Raw genomic sequence first — 23190 nt, 5'->3', positions numbered from 1 at the left:
TACAGGAATTACCTCCGTTTTTTTCCGCCAGTGTCTTCATGTGATGGTCACGAACGTGAAGCTCTTCAAAATTTCATCAATTGAGCAACCCAGTGAGGATGTTGTAATCAGATCCGTTCGGATGGCACGAAGCTAAAGGAATGATACCCGAGCCTCGATGCAAGAACGAGGTTTTGCTTGTAATGTGTCTTATCTAGGCACTGGACCCTTGAATAGTGGTATTCTGGTCATTAACTTGCCCAAGATAAACCCAAAGGGTGCTTCACAGGCCCAAGGGTGTGGACCCCAAGATGGGGGACCCGGTCCTTGAAGGTCCACAGAGGCACTATCCGCCCGTGATGGGGAAGTTTGGACCTGGCTTCTTAGGTGCAGTGTGGACTGGTGAGTGCTCCCTCTGGGATTGCTGTATTCCCCTCTATTACTGTCTTTTCGAAGCTGTTACAGAATGTCTCCATGCTGTTTTTTATAACGATGAAACGCTGGCACATGCGGAGACGCTGGTGCTGTAAAAGTGCGCACGTGCTGTTGCCGTACGGTCATACGCGTGCGCTGTTGAGGTGATTCCTCTTATATTCACCGACCTACACATCTCCTCTCTGTAAATAAATGGGTTTGTTAGCCTGCCACTAGGAGAACTAGGCAAAATTGTAACACAATACACAAAATTGTCAGTACTGCCCAGGGGGCGGACCCTGTGCTAACAACCCTCCCTGCTGCCCCAGCAGTCTGTTTTTATTTTGCCTAGCAAGGAGAATGACCTAGGAATCCCTGCGGGCCTCTCGGTCCATGTTTTTGCTGCAGGTTTTCTGCTTTTCGCGGAAGATCTCAGGATCTTTTATCAACTGCCGGCTGGGTGACAGGCTGGTTAATGATATCCTTGTAGTCTCCCTAGTCCGGCCATCGAGCGTGAGCAGGCCGCAGCTAAGGCTCGGCAGGCCATTACATGCCTCGGCTCCAGAGGTGGTCGGTGAGCTTCAATGCTCCGGGGTATACATATGACCGGGCTACTGTTGTCTAGATCACAGTATACCGAGGCCAACAGCTACCCTGTAACCGCGTAGGAGTAGGTCTGTGATGGAATGTCTCCCAGCTCTTCAGGACTGTTAAGTACGCGGCTCTCCCTGCTTCGGTGGGGTGAGCATTTGGGCATTCCCGGGGGTCGATTCGGGGGCCACCTCACCTCATTATCTTCGATCCCAAGTCCCTACCACCCCTCCTTCCCCCCCTCTGAGGGGGGTGTCTGCATGCGCGGCAGGCGGTGTGTGTGTGGGTTGCTGTTTCTCACCGGTGGGGGCTCTGTGCGGCTGACGTTGGTCCAGGTCTGGGGGTCCCAAAAACAGGTTTGTGGAGGTTGTTCTGACTGTTGGCAGGCAGCACATTTTTATTTTTGCTCTGTTCCAATGGTCGATGTAAGAATCCGAGTTGCCGATCAATCTACTCGAATTGAGAGCAATCAGGATGTGTCTCCACACATGGTCGATGGGCGTCCGACCAGGATACAGTCGGACAGCCCTACAGCTGTGGCGTACGTAAATCGCCAAGGGGAAGCAAGAAGCTCAACTGCTGCTTGGGAGGTCGCTCACATACTTCGGTGGGCAGAGCGACACTTTCCGGCCCTGTCGGCCATTTACATCCCAGGGGTGGAAAATTGGCAGGCGGACTATCTGAGTCGACAGATGCTGGACCCAGGGGAATGGGCATTGCATCTGGAGATATTTAGGCTGTTGTGCCTGAAATGGGTCACACCAGATGTGGATCTGTTGGCCTCCCGCCTCAATCGAAAGGTGCAGAGATTTGTGTCCAGGATGAGAGATCCATGGGCAGACGCGTTGGTGGCTCAGTGGGATCAGTACCAGCTGATCTACACCTTTCTTCCGCTAAAACTGTTGCCACGTCTGCTGCGCAGAGTGGAAGCCGAGGGGATCCAAGTAATCCTGGTGGCCCCGGATTGGCCTTAGCGGCCCTGGGACGCAGACCTGGTGTGTCTGGTGCCAGATGCTCCCTGGCGACTGCCGCTGCAAGAGGACCTCCTATCTCAAGGTCTAATCTTTCACCCTGCTTTACCATCGCTGGCTTTAATGGCATGGCTGTTGAGAGCCAGGTGCTGAGGAACCGGGGTCTGTCGGACACGGTGATCTCGACTATGTTGAGGGCACGGAAATCTTCTTCACGGAAGATATACCATCGTACCTGGAAGGCCTATATCTCCATGTGTGAGGAGAAAGGGTGGCATCCGCGCTCCTTTTCTATATCCAGAATCCTGCTGTTTCTTCAGCAAGGTGTAGACCAGAAGTTGGCGTTGAGAACCATTAAGGGGCAAATTTCAGCTCTGGCTCTTTTTTTTTTTTTTTTTTTTTTAAGAAGACCCCTGGCATCTCATTCATTAGTGAGTACCATTGTTCAGGGGGTACGACATGTAGTCCCTCCGGTGCGTCCATCATTACCTCTGTGGGATTTGAACCTGGTGTCGGCGCTTCAAATGCCGCCATTTGAGAATATGTGTTGACCCTTTCACAGAAAGTGGTTTTCCTAGTGGCCATAACATCGGTCAGGAGGGTTTCGAAATTGGCGGCCTTGTCCTGCAAGTCACCTTATCTTGTCATCCACAATGATAAAGGGGTGTTGCGTCTGCAACCGTCCTTTCTACCACAGGCTGTCTCGTCATTTCATATCAATGAGGACATTGCATTACCATTGTTGTGTCCTAAGCCGCAGCACCCCAAAGAGGTGGCCCATTTAGTTACAGAGAGGAGCTGTGTTGGTTGGTGAATATAAGATAAAATAGGATTTTTGTACTCCAAATGGCACCATTCGATCTGCGCAGGAGGCGTCATATCCGAACGTATACAGCAAGTGGCGCCCGAATACAGCGCATGCGTGCCTGAAGACCGCCGACCGTACAAGGCGAAAAATAGGATTTTTGTACTCACCGCAAAATCCTTTTCTCTGTAATTCACCAACCGACACAGCACCCACTTCCCCTTTTCTCTACGTTATACTGCTTGTTGACGTACTGAGACTGCTGGGGTAGCAGGGAGGGTTGTCCGCACAAGGTCCGCTCCCTGGGCGGTACTGACAATTCTGTGTATTGTTAAAATTTTGCCTATTTCTCCTAGTGGCAGGCTAACAAACCCATTTAGTTACAGAGAGGAGCTGTGTCGGTCGGTGAATTACAGAGAAAAGGATTTTACGGTGAGTACAGAAATCCTATTTTTCGCCTTGTACGGTCGGCGGTCTTCAGGCACGCATGCGCTGTATTCGGGCGCCACTTGCTGTATACGTTCGGATATGACGCCTCCTGCGCAGATCGAATGGTGCCATTTGGAACATTTAAAAGAGGAAGTTTGCCTGGTGTGTGCGTGGAGGCATAGAGCTTGCTGGGCACGTGAGTCTGCAGGTTTTTGGACACAGTTGCATCAGGTTAAAGGGGACAGTGTTGAAACTGTAATAGCTGCTGTATATTGGATTACAGTTAGAAGCTCAGAGGGAGTGCTGTCTTCCCATACTTGTAAGCAATGTCTTCCAGGAAAAAGGGAACAGGGAGCAAGACCAATACAGGGTTAAGAGTACCTCCTTTAAAAGTAGGAGGTCAAGCTGTTGAGGATATTATCCCAACTTCCCCTGAAGGTCCTGCGGCTTTTGGCTTGGCTGAGCCATTGGATTTCTAAGGCATTGTGGCTACAATTGGTGCCCCTGCCTTGGCTTATGTTACTAAAGATGATTTGGCATCTGCCTTATCTGGCCTTGAAGGTAAAATAGCAGGTATGATTGCCTCTCTAACACAAACAGGGAGAAAATGTAACAGATCTCCTTCTCCAGAGCCTGATCATGATGGTGAGTCATCTGAGCATCAGGATTATAATAACCAGGCAGAGCCAGGGGACCCAGTCCCAGAGTGGAAGGGGCATCTGGTCGCAAAGGATCGGGAAGGAGGAGAAGCTGAGGACTCTTCAATCAGAGAGTCTAGCTCGGATGAGCCATTCTCAGCCTCCCATTCCCAAAAAAGTATTTCTTATATTCACCGACCGACACAGCTCCTCTCTGTAACTAAATGGGTTGGTTAGCCTTCCACTAGGAGAACTTGCACTCAGTTTTAATTTGCCTAGTGAAGGAGAATGACCTAGGAACCCTGCGGGTCCTTCGGTCCATTTTTATTTTTTCTTGATGCAGGCCTTTTTTTTTTTTTTTGGCGCAGGATGAATGATCCTGAGATCTTCTATCAACTGCTGGCTGGGTGACAGGCTGGTTACGTTATCCTTGTAGTCCCCCCAGTCCGGCCATCGAGTGCGTGCAGGCCGCAGCTATGGCTCGGCAGGCTACGACATGCTTCAGCTCCAGAGGTGGTCGTGAGCTTCAATGCTCCGGGGTATACATATGACCGGGCTACAGATGTCTGGATCACAGTATACCGGGCCAGCAGCCACCCTGTAACTGCGCAGGAGTGGGTCTGTGATGGAATATCTCCCAGCTCTTCAGAACTGGTAAGTATGGCTCTCCCTGCTTCGGTGGGGTTGAGCAGCTGGGCATTCCCTGGGAGGTCAATTCGGAGGCCAGCCCACCTCCCGCTCTTCTCTCCCACATCCCTATACATGCGGCTGCATGTATCTGGTGAGCAGTGTGTGTGCAGGGGTTCGCTGGGTCTCTCTCACCTGCAGGGGGTCTGTGCGGCTAGCGATGGTCCTGGTCCCGGTGTGGGGGGGTCCCAAAGAGATGCCTGTTATGGTATTTTGCTGTGGCCAGCATTCTGTGCAGTGAGTTTTAATCTTCACCTCATGGCGCTGTCTGGTGGCCATTTTGGCTGAGGGCAGAGCCAGGTTCCCCTTGTGAGCTTCAGTGGCCATTTTCTATAGGATTTTCCTATTCAGAGCATTGGCGGCCATTTTTTTGAAGCCTGAGCGCTTTGCACCATAGCTCTCTAGTGGCAGATTACCATGTGCTATTACATGCCGTTTCCTGTGGGTCCTGTGTATTCAGGCTGAACGGCCATTCCCTGCATGCTTGAACAAACTCTGCAGATCATTTCAGCGCTGATATCGATTGTTGCGGCCGGCGCAGCCTCTTCACTCTGCACTTGGGTAACCTCATGGGGACTACAGGCATGGCTAGTAACCGACACAGACCGCCTCAGGGTGGTGAGTCTGGCGCTAAGAGCTCCCCAGCCAGTGGCAGCAGGAGGGTGGGACCTTCACTGTTTTAAGACAGGGTAGGGTTGGCATGGCTTCAGAAACAGGTGTTTCTTCCCCTGAAATCCAGGCTATTGCAACCAGGTCACCTGCGGATAGCGCTGTGCCCATGGACACCCTGGCGGCAGTCCTTAATTCTTTTGTTGCAAAAATAGAGGCGGTGCGTGGGAGGAAAGGTGCATGTAAAAGGCCCCTGCCCCCCCCCCCCCCCCCCCCGGGTGAGCTCTGATGCAGACTTGGGCCCTGCTGCGGCTTGTGACCCCTGCTATGACCTATCAGACAAGGCTGGTCAGGACCATTCGGGCAGCGAGGATGATTCCCCTTCCGGGTCTGGGTGCGCCAAGGCGCTGGTTGGAGCACTTATCACAGCTGTGCGTGATACCCGGAAGATCCATGAGCCAGCGGATCCCTCTGCTGATGTATCGGTCCCTTTTGGATCCCGCACGCCAGCACGTTCACCTAAGGTGTTCCCGTATTTGACTTATTTTGACAAGATCATTTACAGGGAATGGGGTCGGCCGTAAAGGACCTTTTCGGTCCCCAAAAACATGGCGGTGCGTTACCCCTTTGAGGAAAGCCTTCTCAAGAAATGGTCGGCTCCTCCGGTCGTGGACCCCCCCAGTATCCAGGTTAAATGAAGTAACCATGATCCTGGTTGAGGGGACTGCTGCATTTACGGATCCCACGAACAGGAAGGCCGAAGCAGTAGCTCTTTCCTTGTTTATGGTTGTGGGGTCAGCCGTGTGATCTGTACTGGCATCCGCACTGGTGTCGCAGACACGGAGTGGGCAAAACTTTTGCACCTCGAATTGGGAGAGCAACAGTCCTCCCCTGTCTGCGTGGAATTGGCAGACCAACTAGTGCAAGGCCTTAAGTACGTTTGTGATGCGGCCCTGGATACTCTCCCTTTGTTATCCAGGGCTTCAGTGTCAGCTGTGGTGCTGAGGCGCCTGATTTGGCTAAAATGCTGGTCTGCTGACCAGGCATCAAAGAAAGCCCTGATGGATCTTCCCTTCCTTGGCGACTGGCTCTTTGGATGACATTATTAATGCCATGGGTGGTAGGAGTACACTATTCCCACAGGCCAAGAAGGCTAAAGAGCCACGCCGCAGGCAAGGGCCCTCTTTTTCCGCTCGCAAGCGCCTTTTTCGTCCGCTCGGTGCTTTGGCAAAACATTCCCAGCCCACAGACGGTCAAATAGGTCCCTGGAACCGCAAGCCTAACAAGCCTGCGAAGAAAAATGCTACCGCATGAAGCTTTGCCCCCACCCACATCTGGGGTGGGGGGTTGCCTTCGGGAGTTTGTAGCCCGGTGGTCCTCCCGGTTGTAAAAGTGCAGAGGTTCAGAATGGAATCGGTTCGCTCAGTAGTCGCTGCACTCCAAGGGGACTCCCTGGCGTCCTTGGACATCCAGGATGCATACCTGCACATACTCGCATTCGTCCGGCATCAAAAATTTCTGCGTTTGGCAGTCGGAAGCCCACTACCAATTTGTGGCTCTTCCTTTTGGCCTGGCATCAGCCCCCCGAGGCTTTACCAAGGTATTACTTCCAGTATTGGCGTTGCTGCGACAAGACGCGATCGTGGGTTACCTAGACGACTCTGTTATGTGGCGGTGTGTATTTTTCGTACACTACTGTTTTTTTTTTTTTTTTTTTTTTTTGGGGTTTAGTTTCACTAGTTCCCACTTGCCATGTTCGATGAAGTTCTTATGCTTTTTTTCCCACCCCTAGTTTGGCACTGCTTGGGGACGTCCCATTTAGTTACAGAGAGGAGCTGTCGGTCGGTGAATATAAGAGAAAACAGGATTTTTGTACTCACCATAAAATCCTTTTCTCTGTAATTCAGACGACACAGCGCCCACCCCTCCTTTTCTCTAAGTTATACTGCTTGTTGACGTAGTGAGGCTGCTATGGCAGCAGGGAGGGTTGTTAGCACAGGGTCCACCCCCCTGGGCGGTACTGACAATTCTGTGTATTGTTACAAGAAACCCATTTTAGTTACAGAGAGGAGCTGTCAGTCGGTGAATTACAGAGAAAAGGATTTTACGGGGAGTACAAAAATCCTGTTTTGTCCATTCTCTGACAGAGATGGTTCATGCTTGGTTTAAATTACCCCCAGTCCAGGAAACTGGACCCTCCTGTTCTACTTTGGGTTCTCTTCGACCTCAGCAGACTTCCCAGGCATTTCCTGTGCATCCATTGTTAGAACATGTGATCTATGCAGATTGGGATTATCCTGACAGGATATATTTGCCTCCAAAAGGTTTCCCCTCTTGTATCCTATGGAGGAGAAATTGAGGAAGAAGTGGGGTACACCTCTGGTGGATGCCGCCATTTCTTCAGTGAATAAAAATTTTCCCCGCCCAGTGGATAACGCCCAGGTATTTAAGGATCCGGCCAATAAAGAGAGAAAGTTTGCTAAAGGCCTCATTTTACAGTAGCTGGTCCGGCTGTTCAGCCAGCGATATCGGGTATTGCCATCTGCCAGTCCTTAAAAGATCGTGTTAAGAAATTGGTCAGGAACCTTCTTTGTCGAGGAGAAGCTACAGAGGAATTATCGAAGCTCCCTCGCACCTTGTGCTTTACAGTAGACGCATTAGAAGATGCAATCCAATAGATGTCTAGTTGTGCACTTCTGTCGGTACATATGTGTAGCTTCTTGCAGCTTTTCCCTTTGATGGGGAATGCCTGTTTGGCAAAGATCTGGATAGGTATATCCAAAAGATTAAAAAAAAAAAGCGCTTTGCTCCCTGTTAATAGGAAGAATAAGCGACCCTCTTAAGATTCCCCGTGCTTCAGGACCTAGTTCTTCCAATCAGTATCAACGGCCTCAACTGTCCAGTTTTAAAGAACCGCAGGGTCCGAAAAAACCCTGGACTCCAAGGTCAAACAAGCCCAGTTCCAAGTCTACCCTGTGAAGGGGCGCCCCCGCTCTTACGGGTGGGGGGGAAGACTTCGGCTGTGTTTGGATGCTTGGGGAAAACAGGTTCAGGACAAGTGGGTCATTTCCTTCATAACATCTGGTTACAAGATAGTTTCGAGCATTCCCTCCAACTCGGTTCTTGAGCTCAAGGGTTCCGGTGGAACCAGAGAAAAGGAAATGTCTGCTCCTAGCCTTACAGCATCTGCAAAAGCAGGGAGTAATCATCAAGGTCCCGCATGGGGAAAGGTTCAAAGGGTTTTACTCAAACCTGTTCACCGTACCAAAACCGAATGTGGAGGTAAGGCCCATTTTGGACCTCAAATCCCTCAGTCTGTTTCTAAATGTCTGAAGTTTCTGTATGGAATTCTTTCGCTCAGTAGTAACATCCCTAAGGAAAGTGGATTACTTAGCATCCATAGATATCAAGGATACATACCTTCATGTGCCCATCTCCATGCCGCATCAACGGTTTCTGCGTTTTGCGGTAGAACCGCGATATTTTCAATTCATCGCATTGCCGTTCGGGTTAGCTACGGCTCCTCGGGTCTTCACAAAAATTCTGGTCCCTGTATTGGTTGTCCTAAGATCCCAGGGAATTGCTGTGGTAGGATATCTGGACGATCTTCTTTTGAAGGATCAATCTCATCCCGTCCTGGTCCAAAACATCTTAACCACTTTCAGACCGGACCAATTTGCTGGTCAAAGACCAGACCACTTTTTGCGATTCGGCACTGCGTCGCTTTAACTGACAATTGCGCGGTCGTGCGACGTGGCTCCCAAACAAAATTGACGTCCTTTTTTTCCCACAAATAGAGCTTTCTTTTGGTGGTATTTGATCACCCCTGCGGTTTTTATTTTTTGCGCTATAAACAAAAATAGAGCGACAATTTTGAAAAAAAACGCATTATTTTTTACTTTTTGTTATAATAAATATCCCCCAAAAATATATAAAAAAAACATTTTTTTCCCTCAGTTTAGGCCGATACGTATTCTTCTACATATTTTTGGTAAAAAAAATCGCAATAAGCGATTATTGATTGGTTTGCGCAAAAGTTATAGCGTTTACAAAATAGGGATAGTTTTATAGCATTTTTATTAATAATTTTTTATTCTTTTTTTTTTTTTTTACTAGTAATGGCGGCGATCTGCGATTTTTATTGTGAATGCGACATTGTGGGGGACCCATCGGACATTTTTGACACATTTTTGGGACCATTGTCATTTATACAGTAATCACTGCTATATAAATGCAGTGATTCCTGTGTAAATGACACTGGCAGTGAAAGGGTTAACCAGTGGGTGGCAGTGTAGGGGTTAAGTGTTCCTAGGGGAGTGTTACTAACTGTGGGGGGGTTGGGCTTTCATTTAGTGTACACTGATCTCTGCTCCAATCACATGGAGCAGAGATCAGCGTCACTAGTTGCTAGGCAGAATAGACAAATGGTGTTTACACAGCATTTGCTCTATTCGGCCGCTCCGTGAGACGATCGCGGGGATGCCCGCGGCGATCGAGTCCGCGGGTCCCGCGACTGGACTCACAGGGGTCCCGACCAGCGCGGGAGCACGCCGCCGGCGGCGCGCTCCCGATGGCAGGGCGGCATCGAATATTGGACGTACCTGTACGCCAATATGCCTGCCCGTGCCATTCTGTCGACGTACATCGTCGTGCGCTGGTCGGGAAGTGGTTAAAGACCGTACAAGTTTTCTAACACCTAGGCTGGATTCTGAATATAAACAAATCAAACCTTCACCCCACTCAGGTGTTAATGTACTTGTGCCTAAACTTGGATACTGTCTAAGAAAAGGTGTTTCTACCTCCTGTAAGGGTCAACTCCATAGTGGAGCTCGTCCGGAGGGTGAGAAGAGAAACCATTCTTTCGCCTTTGTATGAGGCTATTGGGGAAAATAGTTTCTTCTTTCAGCGCAGTCCCTTATGCTCAATTCCACTCCAGGTTGTTCCAGAGCAACATTTGAAGGGATTGGAACAAAACCACTCTAACTTTGGATCATCCTATGGTCCTGTCCCAACAGACTTTACGGAGCCTAACTTGGTGGTCAAAAACCAGCAATTTAAAGGTCGGATAATCCTTTCCACCAGGGGCCTGGAAAGTTGTGACCACGGACGCCAGCTGTCTGGGCTGGGGAGCAGTTCTGGGGGAAGCATCGGTCCAGGGACAGTGGTCTCAAGCTGAGAAGGCCTTGCCCATCAATCTCTTGGAGATTCGGGCAGCCCGACTAGCTTTGCATTTCTGGACGACCATGCTGCAGGGTCTCCCAGTCTTTGTTCAAACTGACAATTCCACATCCACCAAGGGGGCACCAGGAGCGTAGCGGCTCAGAAAGAGGTGGTTCACATATTAAGATGGGCAGAGAGGCATGTGCTGTCTGTTGGCAGTATTCATACCGGGGGTAGACATCTGGAAGGCAAACTATTTAAGTCACCAAAAGTTGTTGCCAGGGGAATGGTCCCTTCAAACCGAGGTGTTTCTCCAGATTTGTTGGCATTGGGGGACCCTAGATGTGGATCTCCTAGCATCCAGGTTCAATGCCAAGCCGGATATATTTTTGTCCGGAACAAACGATCCTCTTGCAGTCGGGACAGACGCATTGGTGACTCCTTGGCACCAGTATTCCCTGCTGTATGCCTTTCCTCCAATCCAAATCCTGCCGCATCTGCTGCACAGGATACAAGAGGAACAGTGATCCTGGTGGCCACATCCTGGCCCAGGAGGTCCTGGTACACGGAAATTGTGAAATTGGCAGTAGGGGACCCGTTGTTCCTTCCATTACTCCCGGATCTTTTGTCCCAAGGACCAATATTCCATCTTGCCTTATGGTCGCTGAATTTGACGGCCTGGCTATTGAGGCCAGGGTATTAAAGGACCCCGTGAGGTTAGAGGTGCAGCCTTGTCCACTTTGATAAATGCTAGGAAACCGGTTTCCAGGGCCATTTACTACAGGGTTTGGAAATCGTACATTTGCTGGTGCGAAGGTAAAGGTTGGAACCCTCTTAAGTATAGAATTGGAAAGAGCCTTGCTTTCCTTCAGGCAGGAGTCCGCTTAAGATTGGCCTTGGGCACAATTAAAGGTCAGATTTTAGCCTTATCTGTTTTTTTACAAAAAACAATTGCAGCCCATTACCTTTAAGTGAGTGACGCACCTAAGACCGCCGATTAAGCCCCCCTTATGCCCCTGGGACTTGAATTTGGTACTATCAGCCCTTCAGTATCTACCCTTTGAGCCTATTAAGCAGATTCCTTTAGTCCTATTGACCAGGAAATTAGTCTTCTTGGTGGCCATAACTTCGGCCAGAAGAGTGTCGGAGCTAACCGCCCTTTCATGAAGATAACCTTACTTGATTCTGCACCAGGAAAGGGCAGTCTTGCGCCCTTGTCTAAAATTTTTGCCAAAAGTAGTTTCCAATTTTCTTTAGAATCGGGATATCATTCTGCCCTCCTTTTTTCCAAATCCAGGGTCTAAGAGAAAAGTTACTCCACGCGTTGGATGCAGTAAGGGCTATTAAAGTCTACTTAAGGGTGTCAGCCCCTTTCAGGAAACCTGTCTTTTTATTCTGCCTCAGGGTCCTAAAAGGACAGGCAGCTACGACTTCAACTATCTTGAGGTGGATTCACCAAACTATCATTCAGGCATATGAGTTGAGGCATAGGATTCCACCGAGAGACCTGAAAGCACATTCCCCTAGAGGGGTTAGTGCTTCGTGGGCAGTGCATCGATGGGTGTCTATGGTTCAGGTCTGCAGAGCAGCCGCTTGGTCTTCAGTTCACACATTCTCCAGATTTTATCAGGTGGATGTCAGGTCTCGAGAAGAGACAATCTTTGGTCATAGCGTGTTGCAGGTGGCCGTATATGGCCAAACGACAGTTGGGACTTGTCTAAGCTGTGTATCCCTCTCCTCAGTTGCATTTCTTTAGGACATCCCAGATAGACATGAATAACTGCTCTGTGTCCCGTGATGTATGATAAAGAAAAACGGATTTTTAAATACAGCTTACCTGTAAAATCCTTTTCTTTGAATACATCACGGGACACAGAGATCCCTCCCCTCTTTCCTGGGACTCTTCACTGCTTGCTACAAAACTGAAGTAATTCCCGTATGGGAGGAGTTATATGGGAGGAACGTTCTCGCTATTGGTTGCCAGTGTCCAATCACCTAGAGGTAGCGTATAACCCAGATAGTCATGAATAACTGCTCTGTGTCCCGTGATGTATTCAAAGAAAAGGATTTTACAGGTAAGCTGTATTTACATGTGGTAGTCGGAATATCAAAGCAATACACTTATCTTCCCAGTGGGAACTGTTCAGAGGGCTGTATCTGCTTAAGTCTTTGGCCATTAGAGGGCAGGGTGTGATCCCAGCACAGACAGAAAGCTGACCATGTTGAGATGGATGTGATTCTTTGCCTAGTATGGTCAGTTTGAAATAGGAAAGCAGGGGGACTGGCTGGATCAGCAGGTCTTTTACACAAAGAAATGCAAACAGAATGGGATGTATTTTAACACAAGTACATGGTACAGCATACACATATCAGGAATATTAATTGTTGACACTTTAACCTAGGCCTCTACTTCCTGTTGGAGTTAAAGTGATCCTAAGGCTCGGTTCACACAGGGGCGGCACGACTTGCAGCGCCACTCAGACGCGACCTGCACACGACTTCAGCGGCGACTTGGAAAACGACTTCTGTATAGAAGTCAATGCAAGTCGCCTGAGTCGCTCCTATTAGAACGGTTCCATAGTATGAACGGAGTCGCCTGGACAAGTCGCCCCTGTGTGAACCGAGCCTAAAGTTTTGTGTTTTTTGTTATTTTTAAACAAAAAAAACAAAACAAACATGTTACCTTCTCTGTGCAGTGGTTTTGCACAGTGGAGCCCAGATCCTCACTCTTTTTGGAGTCCCTTGCCACGGTCTTTGCTGCTCCCTTTTACCGAGTGCCACCACAGCAAGCAGCTTGCTATGGGGGGTACCTTAGCCAAATCATGGCTCTGTGTCCCCCATTCAGACACTGAGCCAATGGCACCTGCTGCTGTCTAAGCCGATGAAGCAGCGTCCCCAGGCAGCTGATGCTCTAGTGTGCAATATCGCTGGATTGAGATGGGGCTCAGGTACGTATTGGAGGCTGAGGGGGTCTGCTGCACACAGAAGGCTTTTTTTATCTTAATGCATTAAGATAAAAAAAACACCTGCCTTTAGAACCACTTTAAGTGTTTGCATACATTTTGCTGCTTTAACCACTTGCCGCCCGCCCTATAACAGAAACACGGCGGCAAAGTGGTTTCAAAATCCTGACCGGACGTTATATGACGTGATCAGGATTTTGAGTCGCTGCGCTCCCCCGGGGGCGCTCATCGCAGCGATCGTTGTTGCGAGGTGTCAGTCTGACACCCTGCAACTATGATCTCAGTAAAGTCTCCGACGGAGACTCTTTACCACGTAATCAGCAGTGTACAATCATGGCTGATCACAGTGTAAATGGGAAGAGCCAGTGATCGGATTTTCCTCACTCGCATCTGTCAGACGTGAGTACAGGAGAGCCGATCGGCTGCTCCTCTGACAGGGGGGAGTCTGTGCTGATCGATTATCAGCGCAGCCCCCCCGAGGATGCCCACACTGGACCACCAGGGATGCCCAGCACAAGGTATGCCACCCTACACCACCAGGGATTCCAGTCAGTGCCCACAATGGATTGCAATTGGTGCCCAAAATGGGCATCACTGATTGGCATGCATTGTTTGGCACTGATTGGCATCCATTAGTACAGTATAATACAATACAATGCGGCATATCAGTGCCCACCTGTGCCGCCCAATCGGTGTCACCTCATTGGTGCCCATCAGTGATGGAGAAAACTTATTTACAAAGTTTTGAAACTGAAACAAAAAAACATATTTTTTTTCAAAATTTTTGGTATTTTTTGATTTGTTTAGCAAAAAATAAAAACCATAGAGGTGAATACCACCAAAAGAGATCTATTTGTGGGAAAAAAAATTATAAAAATGTAATTTGGGTACAGTGTAGCATGACCACGCAACTGTCATTCAAAGTGCGACAGCGCTGAAAGCTCAAAATTGGTCCGGGCAGGAAGGTGTTTAATTATGTGTTAAATTAGTTAATTGTGTTTAATTAGTTTTATTGAAGTGGTTAAATATTGCTGCTTGATTTCATGTTATGACAGCAACTATAGGAATGCAAATTACACTTCTCTGTTCTTTTATCAGTAAGCTATTTTTTTTTTTTTCTGTTAGGCAACTTTTATAATTTTATTTTTTTTGCTTTAATTTTTAGGTATTTAACTGGTATGGTTGACAAAAGAACACTTGAGAAATATGAAAGGGAAGCAAAAGAGAAAAACAGAGAAACCTGGTAAGATTACTTTGTTGTTGTCAAAAAACAAAAAAAAAAACCTAACATGTTATACTTACCTGCTCTGTGCAGTGGTTTTGCACAGAGCAGCCCAGATCCTCCTCCTCGGTTCCTTCGATGGCGCTTCTGGCCCACCCACCTGCTGAGTGCACCTAAGCCGAGCCGCTGCTGTGTTTTCATTCAGATACAGAGCCATGGATATATATGGTGTAGTGCTTTAAAGTGACTAAAACAATAACATGACTGAACACGTCAGTGCTATTGTGTGAAAAAAAGTGACAGACTAGTAGTCAATATTATGGCACACTAGTTAGTGGCAAATAATAGCAACCACACTGAATAGTGATAGGTACTGGCAACAAATCTTGTGATAAGAGGACGTCAGAGAAAATGGTGCACAATAGAAAAGTGACTGGGGTAATAACACTGAAATCACATATATATATATAAACACAAAAATAAAATAAACAAAAATTGAGCTGTCCAAAAACAAATTAAAACATTTGAAGCAAAAAACACAAAAAAGTTGCAAAAATTTAGGTGAAAAAGTCCATTGAGGATCGTGCCAAAAGTCCCAAAAAAGTTTGCACACTCTCCAAACGACCAATAAACAAAGTGTCTGGCAATCATCAGAGTCACAAGACCACCACCAGAGAAGATGGGAGCTTACCAGATAGCTCAGACCCACCAGAGCATACGTTCTGTGAGTCAATGGAGCTTAGAATGTCAGCAGACAACCAAAAAACGATCCCTGCAGATGCATCCCAAAACTTTTGGAGAGGCGTCCCAAAACTTGGAGAAAGGTCTGTCTCAGCATAGGTAAGTATAGTGTCAGGATGCAACTTAATACCTTGGAATATCTACTTATAGAGCCATGGCTCTGCCCCACCCCCTTAATCTCCTCATTGGCTCACTGACATTAACAGTGGGAGCCAATGGCGCCCACTGCTGTCCCAGCCAATGAAGGACAGTGTCCAAAGAGCTGAGGCTCTCGCAGCATTGCTGGATTGAGATGGGGCTTAGGTAAGCATTGGGGGGCTGCTGCACACAATGTTTTTATTCTCTAATGCATAGAATGCAATAAGATTAAAAAAAACTTTCTGCTTTTTAGAACCACATTAAATATTTTACTTCTACCCTGTTCACTTTTTGATGTAACGACCTATCATTTCTTGACACTAACAGCTAGGAAAGTACAAATACCCCCCCCCCCCCCCCCCAATTTAAAATGCAAGTAGCATTCTAGGAGCATATATTACACATATTTTTTTGACAACCTATCACACTTTTGAAGGCCCTGGAGCACCAGGACAAAAAACAAACAAACACCCCAAGTTATATTCTATGAGGCATTGAGTCTTTTGAACATTCCATTTTTCTTGTATTCACTAACCGACACATCTCCTCTCTGTAACAAAATGGGTTGTCAGCCCTGTCACTGGAGATTACTAGGCAAGTTGTAATACAACACTTCAGAACTTTTAGTTCTGCCCAGGGGGCGTTCCCTAGGCTACAACCCCACAGCCTGCTCTAGCAGAACTCCGTTTTTTTTCCTTGCCTATTGAGGAGATAAGACCTAGGAACCTGCAGGCCCATAGGTCCATGTTTTTTTGGTGCAGAAGCTTGGCTTTTTGCGCAAGATGAATGATTCTGTGATCTTCGATCAACAGCCGGCTGGGTGACAGGCTGGTTCACTTATCCTTTTAGTCTCCCCAGTCCGGCCATCAAGCGTGTGCAGGTCGCAGCTACGGCTCGGCAGGCCATGACATACTTTGGCTCCAGAGGTGGTCGTGGGCTTTATGTTTCGGGGCGTACATATGACCGGGCTACTGATGTCTGCGTCACAGTATGCCGAGGCCAGTAGTCTTCTCTGTACTGATCAGGAGCTGACTACCGTGGAATGTCTCCTAGCTTCAGGACTTTTAAGTACTGCTCTCCCTGCTCTCCAGGGTGGAGCAGCTGGGCATTCCCTGGAAGGTCGATTCGGGGGCCCACCTCACCCCCCCTTCTCTCCCCTGTCCCTAACTCCCTCCTCCCACCCCTCACTGGGGGGGGGGAGGCTGTACATATGCTGAGCGGTGTCTGTGTGTGCGCCTGGGCTCTCACCTGGGGGTTTTAGCTGTGCTGGGTGCCTGGGTCCTGCAGCTTAGTTCCGCGGGATGCCTGTGTAGTCATGCTCCTGTGTTGGTGCAGCGCTGTGCCTGCCACATATTCCCTCTAGTCCCCCATAGCGCTGTTCGGCGGCCATTTTAAGTATGGACAAAGGTCAGACTTGCTTCAGGCGGCCATTTTCCTGGTGATTCCCTATTGAGAACACCGGCGGCCATTTTCTTGTTGCCGAACCACGTTTTTGTGCTCTAGCAGCTGCCCCTGTGCCCTCTGCCTCCTGTTTGGGCATCGCAGGGCACTGGGGAGGTTATCCTGTGTTCTGAACACATGTGTTTGATCGCTCACAGATCATTCGCCGATCGTGCGGGCCACAGACAGTTTTTTGCTATCTCTGCATCTGGGAGTGCTGGGGATCATCCGGCATTGCGGTAATACAGTGTGGATCGGCCCAGGGTGATGAGTCCAGCGGGTTAGAGCCCCTCAGCCAGCGGCAGCAGGAGGGTGGGACTGTCACTGTCCTGTGTCCCCTTTGGGTAGCAGACAGGGTAGGGTCAGCATGGCTTCAGAAACTGGTGTTTCTTCCCATGAAATCCAGGCAATTGCAACCAGGTCACCTGCGGACTGCGCGGCCCCTATGGACACCCTTACGGTGGTCCTCAATTTGTTAGTTACCAAGATAGAGGCGGTACGTGGGAAGAAAGGTGCTAAAAAGTGGACCCTGTCCCCCCGTCCTCTGGGGAGAGCTATGACGTAGACTTGGGTCCTGCTGAGGCTGGTGACCCTTGTTCAGTCTGTTGTCAGATGACGCTGACAAGGACCGTTTGGACAATGAGGATGAGTCCCCGTCCTTGTCTGTGCACGATAAAGCACTAGTTGGAGCACTTATCACAGCTGTGCATGATACCCTGAAGATTCAGGGGCCAGCGGATCCCTCTGCTGATGTACTGGTCCCTTTTGGGTTCCGCAAGCCAGCACGTTCACCTAAGGTGTTCCCGTATCTGACTTATTTTGACAAGTTCATTTACAAGGATTGGGGTCGCCCGCAATGGACCTTTTCGGTCCCCAAATACATGGTGCAATACCCCTTTGACTTTAACCGTATACAGGTTAAATAAAGTAACCACGATCCCGGTTGAGGGGACACCTGCATTCAAGAATCCCATGGACAGGAAGGCCGAATCGGTGGCGCGTTTCTTATTTACGGTTGTGGGGTCAGCTGTGCGACCTGTACTGGCATCTGCACTGGTGTCGCAGATACTGAGTGGGCAAAAGTTTTCCACCGTGAATTGGGAGAGCCACAGGCCGCCCCTGTCTGCGTGGAACTAGCAGACCAACTAGTGCAAGGCCTTATTGTACCAGTTCACGTCTGTGACGCGGCCCTGGATACTCTCCCTCTGTTATCCAGGGCTTCAGTGTCAGCTGTGGTGCTAAGGCGCCTGATTTGGTTGAAATGCTGGTCTGCTGGCCAGGCATCCAAGAAAGCCCTGACGGATCTTCCCTTCCTTGGCGAGCGACTCTTTGGAGCCTTGTTAGATAACATTATTAAAAATGCCACCGGTGGTAAGAGTACACCACTCCCACAGGCCAGGAAGGCTAAGATGCCACGCAGCAGGCAGGGCCCTCTTTTTCCGCTCACAAACGGCCTTTTCATCCGCCCGGTGCTTCGACAAAACGTCCCCAGCCTGACAGGACACCCACGGATGGTCAAAAACATCCCTGGAACCACAAGCCTGCGAACAAAAGTGCTACCGCATGAAGGTCTGCCCCCACCCATGTCTCGGGTGGGGGGTCGCCTTTGGGAGTTTGCAGCCCGGTTGTCCTCCCAGTTATCCGACCAATGGGTCTACGATCTGATTTCCACAGGCTACAAGATAGTTTCTCTCTTGGCCGCACAGATTCTTCCCCTCCAGCATACCCATATCCCCGGTTCACCGGGAGGCCCTGTTGGGGGTGGTAAGGGACTTGCTGAATTGAGGGGTGATTGTACCAGTTTGGGATTCGGAATGTTAGTGCCCTGGAACGCTTCCAGGGATTCTACTCAAATCTGTGGTTCCCAAGAAGGAAGGGGTACGTCCGGTCTTGGACTTGAAAGCCCTTATTCACTTTGTAAAAGTGCAGAGGTTCAGAATGGAATCAGTTCGCTCAGTAGTCACTGCACTCCAAGGTACTGGCTCCAGTATTGGTGTTGCTGAGACAATGTGTGATCTTGGGCTACCTGAACGATCTCCTCCTGAGAGCATCTTCCACCTCAGAATTAGAGGAGGATATGGCGATCACCATGCAGACCCTGCACGAATTTGGGTGGCTGTTGAACCTAAAGAAGTCGGTGATTGTGCTGACCCAGCATCTGGAGTACCTAGGTTTACTGTTGGACTCCAGGGAAGCGAGAGTTTTTCTCCCTTCAGACAAGTTGCAGACACTCAGGTCTGCAGTGAAACTGCTGATGAACCGCAAGTGGTCGTCGCTCCGGTTTTGCATGCGAGTACTGGGACTCATGGTAACCTCCTTCGAGGCAGTTCCCTTCGCCCAGTTCCACACCAGAGTACTGCAGAAGGAGATCTTGAAATGGGACAAATCTCAGTTGTCCCTGGATCGACAGATTCTGGTCAGCCAGCCAGTCAGGCACTCTGATCTGGTGGTTGAGGTCCCCAGTGATTCAGTCAGGAAAATAATTTCTTCCTCTGAAATGGACGGTGATCACTACGGACGCCAGTCTATCCGGCTGGGGACGAGTGATGGGGATTCAGTCGGCTCAGGGCCTCTGGTCGTCGAAAGAATCTGAGTTGCCGATCGGTCTTCTCAAATTGAGAGCGATCAGGCTGTGCCTCCAAACATGGTCGATGAGTCTTCAAGGGCGTCCGATCAAGATACAGTCAGACAACGCCACGGCTTTAGCGTACATAAATCAACAAGGGGGAACAAGGAGCTCAGCCGCTGCTCGGGAGGTCGCTCACATACTTCGGTGGGCAGAGCGACACGTACCATCCCTGTCAGCCGTTTACATCCCGGGGGTGGGAAATTGGCAGGCGGACTATCTGAGCAGACAGATGCTGGACCTACGAGAATGGACATTGCATCTGGAGATTTTCAGGCTGCTGTGCCTGAAATGGGCCACACCAGATGTGGATCTATTGGCCTCCCATCTCAATCAGAAGGTGCCAAGATTTTCATGTCCAGGACAAGAGATCCGTGGGCAGACGCGCTGCTGGCTCCGTGGGATCAGTACCAGCTGATTTACGCCTTTCCTCCACTGAAACTGTTGCCACGTCTGCTTCTCAGAGTGGAAGCCGAGGGAATTCCAGTAATCCTGGTTGCCCCAAATTGGCCTCAGCAGCCCTGGTACACAGACTTGGTGCATCTGGTGGCAGACGTTCCCTGGTGACTGCCGTTACGAGAGGACCTCCTATCTCAAGGTCCCATATTTCATCCTGCTTTACCATCGCTGGCTTTAACGGCATGTCTATTGAGAGCCAGGTGTTGAGGAACCCGAGGTCTGTCGGACTCAGTGATTCCAACTATGTTGAGGGTGCAGAAATCTTCTTCTCGGAAGATATACCATTGTACCTGGAAGGCCTACATCTCCATGTGTGAAGAGAACGGGTGGCACCCGCGTTCCTTTTCCAGTCGCCTTATCGGGTAACCCACAGGAATAACGTGGTGTTGCGTCCACAACCGTCCTTTCTACCAAAGGTGGCCTCGGCTTTTCATATCAATGAGGACATTGTATTACCATTGTTGTGTCCTAAGCCTTAGCACCCCAAAGAGGTGGTTAGGGCTCTGAAGGTGTGTTTCTTCCACGGCTCCCTTTCGGAAGTCAGACTCACTGTTTTTTTTTTCGGTGGCTGGTCCAAAGAAGGGTATGGCGGTCTTGGCCACCATTTTCAGACAGATTGTAGTACAAGCCTACGCCTTGAAGGGGCAGGTGCTACTTGTATATAAAAAATTTTTTTTTATTGTAAATACAAAAAAGAATACTATATATACATAAAAAGTCCATAGTATGACATTGTTATATTGGCATACAGTAATGCATTAAACAATACCACATCCACATGCAGAAATTTATGCGACAAACAAGTGGCTATTCCCAACTGTCCATACATTTACCAAGTTCTACAAGGTAGACGTCAGTGCATCGGCTGATGCCTGTTTTGGCCGCTGATTTGCAACTCTATATGCAATCGATATTTTTTTCCTGGTTTTTCGATAAAAACACAGTACTGGTACAGTACTGGTATGTTAATGCACTGTTGCATTACTTCCGCAAATGGTTGCGGTCTTGGGGATCACTCCTGTTGAGGACCCAAGAACCCAACAAATGAGGTTATGGTAGAGGGAGACAATTTGCTACTGTCTCCCATTACAAGCACCAAAACCACAAGAGGGGGGGCAGTCGGCTATCTTAGTTAATTTCCTAGTGGGAGGCTCTATCGGGACAGCACTACATTTGTCTGCTTTTGAGAGTAGGTTATTGCCTAGAATTCTCTGCCAGGCCCCAACGACCCCAGCCCGACAGGATGCCCACGGACGGTCAGAAGCGTCCCTGGAACCGCAAGCCTAAAAGCCTGCGAACAAAAGTGCTACCGCATGAAGGTTTGCCCCCACCCATGTCTCGGGTGGTGGGTCGTCTTCGGGAGTTTGCAGCAAGTTGTACCTCCCGGTTATCAGACCAATGGGTCTGCGATCTGATTTCCACAGGTTACAAGATAGTTTCTCTCTTGGCCGCCAAACAGATTCTGTCCCCCCAGCATACCCGGTTCGCTGGGAGGCCCTGTTAGGGGCGGTGAGGGACTTGCTGAATCAGGGGGTGATTGTACTGGTTCCGGAATCGGAACGCTTCCAGGGGTTCTACTCAAATCTGTTTGTGGTTCCTAAGAAGGAAGGAGTACGTCCAATATTGGATCTAAAAGCCCTAATGGAATCGGTTCGCTTAGTAGTCTCTGCACTCCATCAAGGGGACTTCCTGGTGTCCTGGGACATTCAGGATGCCTACCTGCACATACCCATATGCCTTGGGCATCAAAAGTTTCTGCGTTTGGCAGTCGGAAGCCTACTACCGGTTTGTGGCTCTTCCTTTTGGCTTGGCATCAGCCCCCCCCCCCCCCCCCCCCCCGGTCTTTACTAACGTACTGGCATTGTTGAGACAACGCGGGTTCGCGATCGTGGGTTACCTAGACGATCTCCTCCTGCTTCATCAGCCTCAGAAGTAGAGGAGGATGTGGCGTTCACCTTGCAGTCCCTGCAAGCGTTTAGGTGGCTGTTGAACCTTCTTTAAGTTGTCTGGAGTACCTGGGGTTACTATTGGACTCCAAGGAAGCAAGGGTTTTTCTCCCCTCAAATTGCTAACTCTCAGATCTGCGGTCAAACTACTGATGAACCGCAAGTGGTCCTCACTTCGCTTTTGAATGTGGGTGCTGGGGCTCATGGTAGCCTCCTTCAAGGCAGTACCTTATGCCCAGTTCCACACCAGAGTCCTGTAGAAGGAGATCTTGACAAAATGGGACAAATCTCCATTGTCCCTGGATTGGCAGATCCAGGTGAGCCAGCCAGTCAGGGACTCCCTGATCTGGTTGTTGAGGTCCCCGGGGATTCAGGCCAGGAAATCATTCCTTCCTCTGAAATGGAAGGTGGTCACTATGGACGCCAATCTGTCTGGCTGGGGTGGAGTGATGGGGATTCAGTCGGCTCAGGGCGTCGACGGAAGAATCCAAGTTGCCGATCAATCTGCTCGAATTGAGAGCGATCAGGCTGTGCCTCCACACGTGGTCGATGTGTCTTCAGGGGCGTCCGACCAGGATACAGTCAGAAAACGCCACGCTGTGACGTACATAAATCACCAAGGGGGAACAAGAAGCTCAGCCGCTGCTCGGGAGGTCGCTCACATACTTCGGTGGGCAGAGCGACGCGTTCTGGCCCTGTCGGCCATTTACATCCCGGGAGTGGAAAATTTGCATGCGGGATAGATAGATAGATATATCTATCTATATATCTATCTATCTATATCTCTATTTTTTTTTTTTTTTTTCGTAATGTAGTGATACAATATTCCATATCTAAACACGTCCACACCTACATCTTATGTTTAACACAGTAACATTTATCATTTAATCGTGCTTAATTTATTCTATTACATTTACTTATTTGCTTCTACTCACTATTACATTTTCCTTAACCCGGTATAGCCCTGGTTATCTGTCTTAAAGAAAGAAAAAAAGAGAGAAAAAAAGGAAATTCGTCCTCCCCTTCCCCCTCCCAAAAAAAGAAGAGAAAACCCTATCTAAGGATTTTGTTCCCTATATATAATATAGGGCTTCCACACTTCATGATACCCATCTTCTTGCTCTCTCAGTATCAGTCAAATTTTCCATTTGTTGAATCTCCGCTCATCCATTGTGATTTGGTTGGAGCCACCGTGGTTTTCCATAAAGCTGGAATGCATGCTTTTGCTGCTGTAAGCAAATGCCTTAAAATACTTTTTTTATATTTCTCAATGGATAACGGAACATCATGCAGTAAAAAAAGCTGCCGGGTTTTCCTCAAGAGACGCATCTTTCATTTCCTTCACTATTTCCGATACCATCTTCCAAAAATC

At 49.0% G+C, this 23190-nt stretch overlaps 1 protein-coding gene across 2 annotated transcripts in view; it reads left to right on the top strand.

Annotated features, from left to right (window-relative positions):
- Window positions 1-23190, top strand: part of GSPT1 (G1 to S phase transition 1) — a 577045-nt gene that overhangs the window by 252725 nt on the left and 301130 nt on the right. For both annotated transcript variants that reach the window (XM_077448903.1, XM_077448901.1), the window contains one exon: window positions 14412-14489. In XM_077448903.1, the coding sequence (XP_077305029.1) occupies window positions 14412-14489 (78 nt within the window). The remainder of the gene's footprint in view (window positions 1-14411; window positions 14490-23190) is intronic.

The sequence above is a fragment of the Lithobates pipiens genome, unplaced genomic scaffold, assembly GCF_037356315.1.
Source record: "Lithobates pipiens isolate NorthernLeopardFrog02 unplaced genomic scaffold, aLitPip1_a1.2 Scaffold_22, whole genome shotgun sequence".
In the NCBI taxonomy this organism is placed as follows: Eukaryota; Metazoa; Chordata; class Amphibia; order Anura; family Ranidae; genus Lithobates; species Lithobates pipiens.
The sequence above is the reverse complement of the archived record's forward strand: the minus strand, read 5'-3'. Positions and strand labels throughout refer to the sequence as shown.